This window comes from Podarcis tiliguerta (genome assembly GCF_965153285.1).
Source record: "Podarcis tiliguerta genome assembly, chromosome: 7".
Lineage (NCBI taxonomy): Eukaryota > Metazoa > Chordata > Lepidosauria > Squamata > Lacertidae > Podarcis > Podarcis tiliguerta.
This window is the reverse complement of record NC_139540.1, coordinates 7496471-7507293: the sequence shown is the minus strand read 5'-3', so window position 1 is coordinate 7507293 and position 10823 is coordinate 7496471. Positions and strand designations below refer to the sequence as shown.

At 40.9% G+C, this 10823-nt stretch overlaps 1 protein-coding gene across 1 annotated transcript; it reads left to right on the top strand.

Moving 5' to 3' along the window:
- The first annotated feature begins 1955 nt into the window (after positions 1-1955).
- On the top strand, positions 1956-8493 carry LOC310682176 (mas-related G-protein coupled receptor member H-like). Its single transcript, XM_083450659.1, has 2 exons — positions 1956-2083; positions 7198-8493. The coding sequence occupies exons 1-2, from the start codon at positions 2056-2058 to the stop codon at positions 8220-8222; spliced, it is 1053 nt and encodes a 350-aa protein (XP_083306785.1). The 5' UTR covers positions 1956-2055; the 3' UTR covers positions 8223-8493.
- The last annotated feature ends 2330 nt before the right edge of the window (positions 8494-10823 follow it).

The window sequence follows — 10823 nt, the reverse complement described above, 5'->3', positions numbered from 1 at the left end:
TGGCTCAAAAATATTGCCAAAATAAGTCTTTATCATTGTGATTCTGATGGCACAAACTAGTTCCCAAACTACAAACTTTCTGTCTGTAACATTGTTGACCTGTGCTCAGTGCTGACTGTTGATTTCAGAGTGTGCATAGAATCTCAGTCTTGAACAGATGAATGGATTTGACGAACTTCTTATTATTCTTATTATTTTATAAATCTAGGTAGTATACGATTATGGAGGAAGCCTGGGTCCATTGTATTCATACATTCATTTAATGTATTCAGGGAGCTCTGAACTTGCAGTTGGGGAAAGATGTAGGCTGGGGTGGGAAAGTATATTCGGCTGGCAGAAGGGAACCTTTAAACACATTTTGAATGCTTTATGCATCAGCATTTTTGTTTTCACCTCCCTAGAGCCTATATTATGACTACTTTTGTGAGTGCCTGAACTGTTGTGTTAACCCTTTGATTTATTTCCCTCTTGGAAGACATAGTAGATTATAAATGGTGTTCATGATTTTAAAGAGTGGCAAAAAGTAATTACAAGATTTATCTGGCAAGGATAGAAACCAAGAATAAAATTTAAATTAATTACAGATACCAAAGAGAGAGGAGGTTTCTCTCTACCAGATTTAAACGTGTATTACGAAGCTTCTTGCCTTTGTTGGTTAAGGGATTGGATATTGTTAAAAAATACAGCTCTATTAGATCTGGAAGGATTTGATAATAGATTTGGGTGGCACGCATATTTATGATATGAGAAGGTAAAAATCCATAAAGATTTTCTGAACCACATAATTCTGAACCACATAAAACACCATGGTGCCATTAGAGGCAACAAATATAAAAAAGCTAAATATGGGGGGGGGGGTGGCCCACCTATGGAGATTTGGTGATGGAGATGGATAACCAGTGGAAACTAAAACCTTATGAGGAAATAAAAAAAACCTGGGAAATGATTGGCTACATTATTGTCAAATAAATGAAGTGTTTAAAGAAGACAACAAGAAAAATGGATGTGAATATATAAGATCTAGGTTTGAATTGAATTTATTAAGTAATAAGGTAAAAATGTTGTCAAAAACGTATAAGTTACTTTTGGAATGGTATACAAAAGATGAAAAAGCTAAATCTATAATGATACATTGGGCAAAAGATATTGGGTATAACATACTTTTAGAAGATTGGGAAAGATTGTGAAATATGGAATAAATTTTACTGCACACAGTTTGCTCAAATAAAATATAATGAAAATGATGTACAGTGGTACCTCGGGTTACATACGCTTCATGTTACAGACTCCGCTAACCCAGAAATACTACCTCAGGTTAAGAACTTTGCTTCAGGATGAGAACCGAAATTGTGCTCCGGTGGCGTGGCGGCAGCAGGAGGCCCCATTAGCTAAAGTGGTGCTTCAGGTTCAGAACAGTTTCAGGTCCTTGGGGGAATCTGATATGAGGAAAATGGAGGTTTTAAAAAATGGCAGAGTTTTGAGTAGTTAGCAGTTGAGTAGTTAACATTTGGGAGTGGGGGAAAATCTACAGGAATTCCCCACTTTCCAGAAGAAACTTCTCATGGCTCTTATGTTACTGTATCCATTGGCTGCAATATTCCCTGTGTTTTTGTACTTTATGGTATATACATTATTATGTTAACCAAGTTGAGCATGGAAAGATAGAAGCATACTATGCTATTAATCAATAAATGAATATCACTCGATCAAGTCACAGAGTTGGTTACGGCTTTCCGCTTCCCAATGACCAGGACCACCTTTCATCAAGAGTACTTTCTGAAACAGTGAGACTTAAGGCAGCAACAAAGTCCTCCTAATTTTGCTGATGGCTATCTTGATGATCAGTAAAGAAACAGTTTCTTCTTGTCACAAGATGCTGGCAAACCGATTAAGCGCAGATGAAGAGGAGAGGATAATTTACAGGACATCTTGAAGTCAGCTGGGTCAGTCTTACAAGTTTTCCTTGCGACTTGGGGATTGCATTGATTCCTGCAAATCCTTCGATTGCCTACTTTCTCCACCACAGAACGCTCTTACTCCTTATTCCTCCTGCTCATGATATCTAAGCCACAGATTCTCACAGGTATGTGAACATATTTCATCTGCAAGGGTGGCAGGAGTTTCAGGGATCCCAGGCAGCAGGACTAGGACAGAATGAGTTCTGGAGATCTCAGCACCTGATAGACATAGTAGCTTCAGGTCCAACACTAAGGCTTTGAATGTCCCTTCCAAAACCCTACTGATGTTTGTCCCCAATCAACAGCAAATACAGTGGTTCCTCGGGTTACATACGGTTCAGGTTACAGACTCCACTAACCCAGAAATAGTGCTTCAGGTTAAGAACTTTGCTTCAGGATAAGAACAGAAATCGGGCTCCAGTAGTGTGGCAGCAGCAGGAGGCACCATTAGCTAAAGTGGTGCTTCAGGTTGAGAACAGTTTCAGGTTAAGAATGAACCTCCGGAACAAATTAAGTACTTAACCCGAGGTACCACTGTAGCAGGTTTTCATGGGAATAAGCGATGGCACAAAAGAATCACCTCTCATATACTTGCATAGAAATCACAGTTCAAATGGAAGTGTGGATTTTTGTATCCAAAATCTGAGGCTGAGTGGTTTGCATGCAGAAGATTCCAGATTCAGTCTCTGTCAAGTAGGGCTGGGAATGACACTGTCTGAAATGTGAGGATCTATTACCAGTCTTTTGAGGATGCTTTCCCTAGCTCAGTAGGTATTACTAAACTAGCTCAACAAATGATCCGAATTGGTGTAAGCCAACTTCCTAACTAAGTCAATATCAACAGACTTAATAAGTCACAACCAAGTGTCTTGATTTCTGTGGGTGAATTCAGAGTATGGCTTCATCAAATAGCATCCAAAGTATTGGGTTACACGTATATCCATCCATGTCATTAGGGAAACATCAAATGGCAGAGTTCCTGGCAGAGCCTAGCTGTGCATAATTATAAATGTGCCTGACTCTATGCACAAATTCAGCTGAAGGTGCAGTCACCCTAAAGATCTGCTTTCACAATCCTGCCCCCTCCTATGCACTTATATGCATGGTCTTTTATGGGAAGAGGACTACTATGACACATCGTCATATATTCAATTAAATAAGTTCATCCAGTTTAATGTCCCTCAGGAACCCTTCCTCCAAGGATCTTCCCCTGCTCATAAATGGTTCCTCTTCATCCTGGAGAAGAGTGACTAGTGGGGTGCCGCAGGGTTCTGTCTTGGGCCCGGTCTTATTAAACATCTTTATCAACAACTTGGATGATGGACTCAAGGGCATCCTGATCAAATTTGCAGATGACACCAAACTGGGAGGGGTGGCTAACACCCCAGAGGACAGGATCACACTTCAAAACGACCTTGACAGATTAGAGAACTGGGCCAAAACAAACAAGATGAACTTTAACAGGGAGAAATGTAAAGTATTGCACTTGGGCAAAAAAAATAATGAGAGGCACAAATACAAGATGGGTGACACCTGGCTTGAGAGCAGTACATGTGAAAAGGATCTAGGAGTCTTGGTTGACCACAAAGTTGACATGAGCCAACAGTGTGACGCGGCAGCTAAAAAAGCCAATGCAATTCTGGGCTGCATCAATAGGAGTATAGCATCTAGATCAAGGGAAGTAATAGTGCCACTGTATTCTGCTCTGGTCAGACCTCACCTGGAGTACTGTGTCCAGTTCTGGGCACCACAGTTCAAGAAGGACACTGACAAACTGGAACGACAGTGGAATTTGCTGCCAAGGAGTGTGGTGGAGTCTCCTTCTTTGGAGGTCTTTAAGCAGAGGCTTGACAACCATATGTCAGGAGTGCTCTGATGGTGTTTCCTGCTTGGCAGGGGGTTGGACTCGATGGCCCTTGTGGTCTCTTCCAACTCTATGATTCTATGATTCTATGATCAAAAGAAAATTGAGACCTTGCTTGATTGATGTCAGTCAACGGCATATGCCCAACTATTGTAGCTGTACCTCTTGTTTCTTGTTTCTTTTTAAAAATTATTTTTATCAGCAATTTCAGCATAACAAATTATCACACCATATAATTGCATACATTATTTTCCCCCTCCCTTCCCTCCCTCCCTCCGCTCCCCCACCAAAGTCCTCCCTCAGCTCCTCTCTCTGATTTCTCAGCACATATTATTCGCTGCATGTTATAAAATTTTCCATATCCTTACATTATCTATCTAACATGTTATCAACCAATAAATTTGTGTATGTTTATTCAAAACCTGCCAAGGAGTCCAGTCTTTTGTCTTTTTAAATAATTTGTAAAAAAAGCTCCCATTCTTCCTTAAAGCCACAGTTGTCCTTGTCCTGCAATTTACATGTCAGTTTAGCCAACTCTGCATATCTCATCAATTTTTATTGCCACTGTTCTTTTGCTGGGGTTTACTCATTCTTCCATCCTTGTCCTATCAAGACTCTTGCTGCTGTTGTAGCATACATAAATTAATTCTTTATATTTTTTGGCAGGTCTTGTCCTACAATCCCTAACAAAAATGCTTCTGGTTTCTTTACAAATGTCGTTTTAAACATTTTTTTTTCCAGTTCATTGTATATCATCTCCCAATTTTTTAAAATTTCTCTACATTCCCACCATATATGATAAAAAGTCCTTTCTTTTTCTTTACATTTCCAACATATATTTGACCCTGTTTTATACATTTTTGCGATCTGCACTGGTGTAATATACCATCTATACATCATTTTTATATAATTTTCTTTCAAGAGAGAACAATCTGTAAATTTCAAGTGTACCTTCCACAATTTTTCCCAGTCCTCAAATTGTATATTATGTCCTATATCCTGTGCCCATTTGATCATAACCGATTTGACCTCCTCATCTTTTGTTTCCCATTCTATCAAAATACTATATGCTTTCTTTAGAAGCTTCACTTCTTCTTCTATAACTTCCTTTTGAAATCTAGAAGTTGTGTAACTAAACCCTTTCTTATTATCTTCCTTCTACATCTCATGTAGTTGTCTGTAATGTGCTCTGGCTATTACTGATACGGAAGACCACATGTGACTGTCCTACCTACTTGCTACATTATGTCCAGATGGCATTCACATAGTGAGCATAAAAGAAGCCTTTTGGGATGCAGAAAACCAGTGGGACATGGTTGACTACAGGTATAAACTTTACAGAAGGATGACAATGGTAAAAACCCCAAAAGGCACAGAAACATTCCCAGTATTTTTGTACTCTTTTTTTGTACATCCGTTTTGATTCCGTTAACCAGATTGAGCACGGAAATATAGAAGCATGGTATGATTTTAATCAATAAATGAATTTCACTTGATTAAGTCACAGAGCCATTAGCTGGTTCTCCCTTCCCTACCAATTGCAAACTAACTTTCCCCAGTAATTTCTTTCTGCAAAACTGAGACTTTTAGAGTGTAATCCCCATTTTAATTTCAGCAAACAGAACTCTGACACCATCAACATCACTTTATGTATTAATTTATCTATTTATTTATGATTTCTTTTTTTAAACATGATTTTTATTGAGTTTCCCAAAATTACATTTTGCATAAATTACACAAACTTCCTAACTACCATGTTACTCAAAGGAAGTATAAATGAAGGCAAACGGGCACATTGCTGTACATCTTGCCATGAGCTTTTAAATGCATTGAATGTTTCCTCAAGGCTTGGAAGTGGTATTGATGTCTGCAAATCTTCTGGTTGTTTATTCCAGCACAGGAATATCTACTGCTGGCTTTTTTCTCTCTCCATCATGATATCTGATCCAATGTTTGTCACAGGTAAGCGAAAAGCTCAAGTTAGAAATTCTTGCCTGCTTATTTCCACTTTTTACAATAAAATGAATACTTCTAGCCATTTCTTGCTTATCTCAGTAAACCAGTTTCACCACTTTTTTCATTTTGTTCTGTGCTCCCCATTTCTGTTTTGCCTTTTCCAGTAGGACAGGGAGTGCGCTGAGCCTGATGTTGTACTAAATCAAGCACTGAGAATCTCCAAACCCATGGACAAATCTAGTCCTAGCCAGGTTCCTAATTTGGCCAGTGAAACGGCAAAAGAAAAACCAGGAGCCTTGGAGCAAGCTCCCCGTTGTTCATTGGCAAGTGGGGATGGCTCCAATGCATGGCCCAAACATCTTTGTACCTCTATCAGCCAGGGGTGGGGAACCTCCAGCCGATGGGCCAGATATGGCCTGTCAACCTTCTGCATTTATACAACAACAACAACAACATTTTATTTATACCCCACCCTCCCTGGCCAAAGCCCGGCTCAGTGCGGCTAACAACAGGGGGGAAAGCACATTTTACATAAAATCACAGCTAATTAAAATCACAGCTAATTAATTAAAATACATTCTAAAATCAATTCAGAATCAAATTAATGGCAACCATTGGGCTAGAGGTCTGTGAGGACTACAGAAGGAAGGAGGGGGTCAGATTGTGCCTTGGCCAAAGGCCTGATGGTACAGCGCTGTCTTGAAGGCCCTGCGGAAAGATGTCAACTCCTGCAGGGCCCTAGTCTCTTGTGACAGAGTGTTCCACCAGATCGGGGCCACGGCTGAAAAAGCCCTATCTCTGGTTGAGGCCAGCCTAACCTCCCTGTGGCCCAGGACCTCCAAGATGTCCTTATCTGAAGACCTAAGGTCCTCTGTGGGAAATACCAGGAGAGGTGGTCCCATAGGTACGAGGGTCCTAGTTTGTGTGAGGAAGAAAAGGTAGAGCTTGACCAAAATGGGCTTAACTAACCATGCCTGCAAAGACCCCTTGTGTAAATTCTGAGGCACCTGAGAACGACGTTTGATGTCAGGTGATTGACAGGTGGACTAAGAACACCCCATCCCTTGTGCTCTGCAGGACAGAGATGGGAGAGAAATCATTTCAGAAGCCATGTGGCAGTATAGCTTTCAACTGGATTAAAAATGTCCTAATCTTCCGCATCCTTGGGGGTGGGGGGCTATAGGGCATGAGGCTCCCACCACTCCTCTTCATCCAGCCACACCCTGACATTAGGTTTGTTACTGAAGAGGTAGCCTGAACTCGAGATGAAACAGATGAGCCATTTTACCTTAAAAATTAACTTTCATATTAGGAATTAACTCAAGAATTAACTCACAAAGACAAGGAAGAGTAGGCTGAAAAGCTTTAGTTTCATCTTTATTCGTTAACAAAGACTAATTCCACCCTTTCCACCCCCAGCAGACATATCTACACACGAAGAAGCGCAACAGCAACAACTGAGTACAATGGCCAGTTTCAGCCCAATGGCCCTGTCTCCTTTCAATGCTAAAGAAGACTATTATGAAGAAGACAATGCAACTTCCTTCTCCAACAATAGTAGTTATGATTATCCAGAATGGATTTTGGATAGTTACCCAATATATATTTTGTCTATACTCACAATTTTAATTTGCATTTTGGGGCTTTTAGGGAATGGGACAGTTGTCAGGCTGCTTAGCTTCTGCATTAAGAGGAACTCTTTCACCATTTACATCCTGAACCTCTCTGTTGCGGACTTGGGTGTAGTCACAGCTAACTTTTTTATGGAAATGGTTTTGTTTGCAACAGGAGGGTATTATGGACCTCTGTTTGATTTTCTACAATATGTCTTTCAAGTAATGTACAGTGCTGGTCAATATCTACTGACAGCCATCAGCATTGACAGGTGTGTGTCAGTCCTCTTCCCAATTTGGCATCGATGCCACCGGCCAGCAAATTTGTCCACCACTTTGTGTTCCATAATATGGGTACTTTCTAGCCTTCTCTGTGGAATTAACTTCGCCCTCCGCCTGACTGAAAATGTGCACAGTTATAACATGAAACATTACCAATATGCTATGAACGGCATCCTTTGCCTCGTGCTCATGACTATCTCAACTCTAATTCTCTGCCTCAAGGTCTCCTTCAAATCGCAACAGCGAAGGCGGGGTAAAACTCTTATAGCCATCTTGCTTGCTCTTCTTTTCTTCATCATTTTTTCGTTTCCACTGAATGCCTATTACATCAGCCCTTATGCTTTTGAATCAGCCTCTGACTTTTCTTCAATTTATGTCTACTTATTTGCCTGCCTGAACAGCAGTGTTAACCCTTTGATCTATTTCCTGGTTGGGAGGCAGAAGAGAGGCAGACATAAGAAAAGCATGAAAGCCATACTCCAGAACGTTTTCAAGGAGGAGGAAAGCTCAACAGAGGAAGCAGAGACCTCTGTTGAAACGAAGTGCTAATGGTCCCAAAAGACCATCACTTTTATCTAGTTTATACTATGACATTCTACATTCTACTAAGCAGAGGTCTATAACTTCAGGTTGCATTTCCTGTAGCCTACTTAATTTGTATTCAGTATTCACGTATTGCTTGAGCTTATACAGGTAAGGGTGTAGTCTTTTCCTGTGACTGAAGACGGTTCCAAAAGCATTTGGCACAAACTCCACTAGTATGGCCAAAATTATTTTGACTTGGATTCTTAGAATCACAGAACTGCAGAGGTGGAAGGGACCCGGACGGACATTTAGTTCAAGCCCTGCAAAGCCACCATATGCCTTCTGAATTCCACTTTTTTTTTGGGGGGGGGGGGTTTACCCTGAAAAATGAAAACCCTGGAACATGAAGAAGTTTCCTGTGCCATCTACTACTGTTCTGCAACCTTGCAAAATCCTCCTTCCTGGATAGATACATATGGGTGGGGAGTTCCATGTTTTGAGCTCCTCAACAGAGAATGAGAAGAGCTCTTTAGTCAGTTGAGGTTGGTAGATTTGGAGGGGAAGAGATAATGGCCACTAACTTACAAAGCAGTAAGGGCGGCCGGAGGGGGGTGGGAGGCAATAAAACCAAGGTTAAGGCATTTGTGCTGCAGGTGGGGAGGACTAGAAATCCCATGATTTCCCCTTGGGGTAGGAATCCAAATATGTGAGTGGTGGAAGAAGTGATTTCTTCAGGCAACTGAGTTTTGGATAGACAGGAGCATCAAGGAAAGAGGACATGTAGGAGATGGGCAGAGAATGTGAACTGAGTTGGAACAGAGGAGCCATAGAGGAATGGAATGAATTTTGCCTTACTGCTCAAAGGGAAGAAACTTGACGGACTAAATATCATGAGCAATGTATAGTGAAGAATCCAAAATAAAGAAAAAGCCCACCCTCCTATCGTTTCCATCCTACAGGACAGTACTTCTTCTTAGGGGAACTGGGGTGTGGAAAACCTGCCCCCACACTGACCAGGTGGATACAAGGTTCCTCCAGTTTCCAGTGATGCTACTGCTATAGGACATCACCTTGAACAGTCAATGAAGGAGTGAGATCTTCCAAACTCTCCAGGATGCCTGTGTGTGTGTGTGTGTGTGTGTGTGTGATGCTTACATTTCTGTAAACTGCTTTGAGATTTTCTACCATTAAGCTGTATATGAATACTATGAAATAATAAATAAATACTTTTGCATGTATATCTTTGAGTTTCTTGTGTACCCATGGCCATGTTAACCAGCTAGAACATAGCAAAATGAAGATGAAACATGACAATACTCAGTAAAAAAAGTGCTCCTGATTGCATCACAGAGTGTTGTCTGGTTCCTCTTTCCCTGCTATTTGCTAATGTTTCCTCAAGAATGCTTTTCTGTGACATCAACCCTTAGGAGGTAAGAACCTCCTCCTATATTCTGTTCCTAAAACCTCATACAGAATCTTTCACAGCTGTGTTATCTTTGAACCTTTTAACCCCAGGGATCGAAGCTGTGCATTTTAATAATAATAATAGTAAAATTAAAAATTAATTCTGCCACAGTAATTACTCCTTTTTCTGCTCTTGCAAGCAAAGGATTTCTAACATGAGCTTTTCGCTTACCTGTGACTAACGTTGGATCAGATATTGAGCTAGAGAGAGAACCAGAAGTAAGTAATCCTGTGCTGGAACCAGAAGATTTGCAGACACCAATGCAACTCCCAAGTCTTGAGGAAACATTCAATGCATTTAAGAGCTCATGACAAGATGTGCTGGATTGTGCCTGTTTGCTTAATTTATGCTTAATCTGTTTGCCAGTGTCATGTGACAAGAGAAAAAACAATTATCATTGGGTTGTCAATATAGTCTTTAGAGGATTGTGATCATGCACACTAACAGCTCCATTTGTAAAATATACAAAAGTGCTTTGAAAGGCTCCATTACACTTCAAAAGCCTGCAAGCAAGTTTTAAGAACTGGGAAGCACTTTGCTCCCAACGCAGGAGATTTCCAAAACACCGGGGGAAGGAGAGCCCAGCTAATAGGCTGGAAAGAGCAGGATGATGGTTCCAGCAAGAGGACCTCATTTTTTTCTGGGAAACCTCCTAGAAGGGGATACATACAGCCAATCTACTCCCACTTGTAAGCAGAGAGTTTTGTTTGGATAAAAGTAGGATGCTTGGAATCTCTCAAGCCTCTTTGCTCCCAGGTGCAAGCTACACAAATTCTATGCAAGGCAGGAGAGAGTGCAGGAAGGTAAGGAAGGCCCTTCTCATGGCAGAATTGGGGTGAATGGGAAGGATGAAGGCAGGAAAAGGTGCAGCAAGACTTTAAGAGTGACATTTGGCCCTCTGCTTCATGCAGCAAAATGTCTTGCGCCAGCACTAACGCATCACATCCTTTCTTTTTGCTTTTTTTCTCCTTCTCTTTGGAGTCCTCACATATTTCTTCTCCTTCATGCTCCTCCTCAAAGGCAACCTTTATTGCAAATTCTCTGGACTCCTTTGTCTACATCTCTTCTTCAGTCTGTTTTGGTGCCCAGCCCAGCCATAAACACATCAGTTCTCAATTCCCATGTATATGTTCAAAACTCTGAATAAATAAATATAGGAA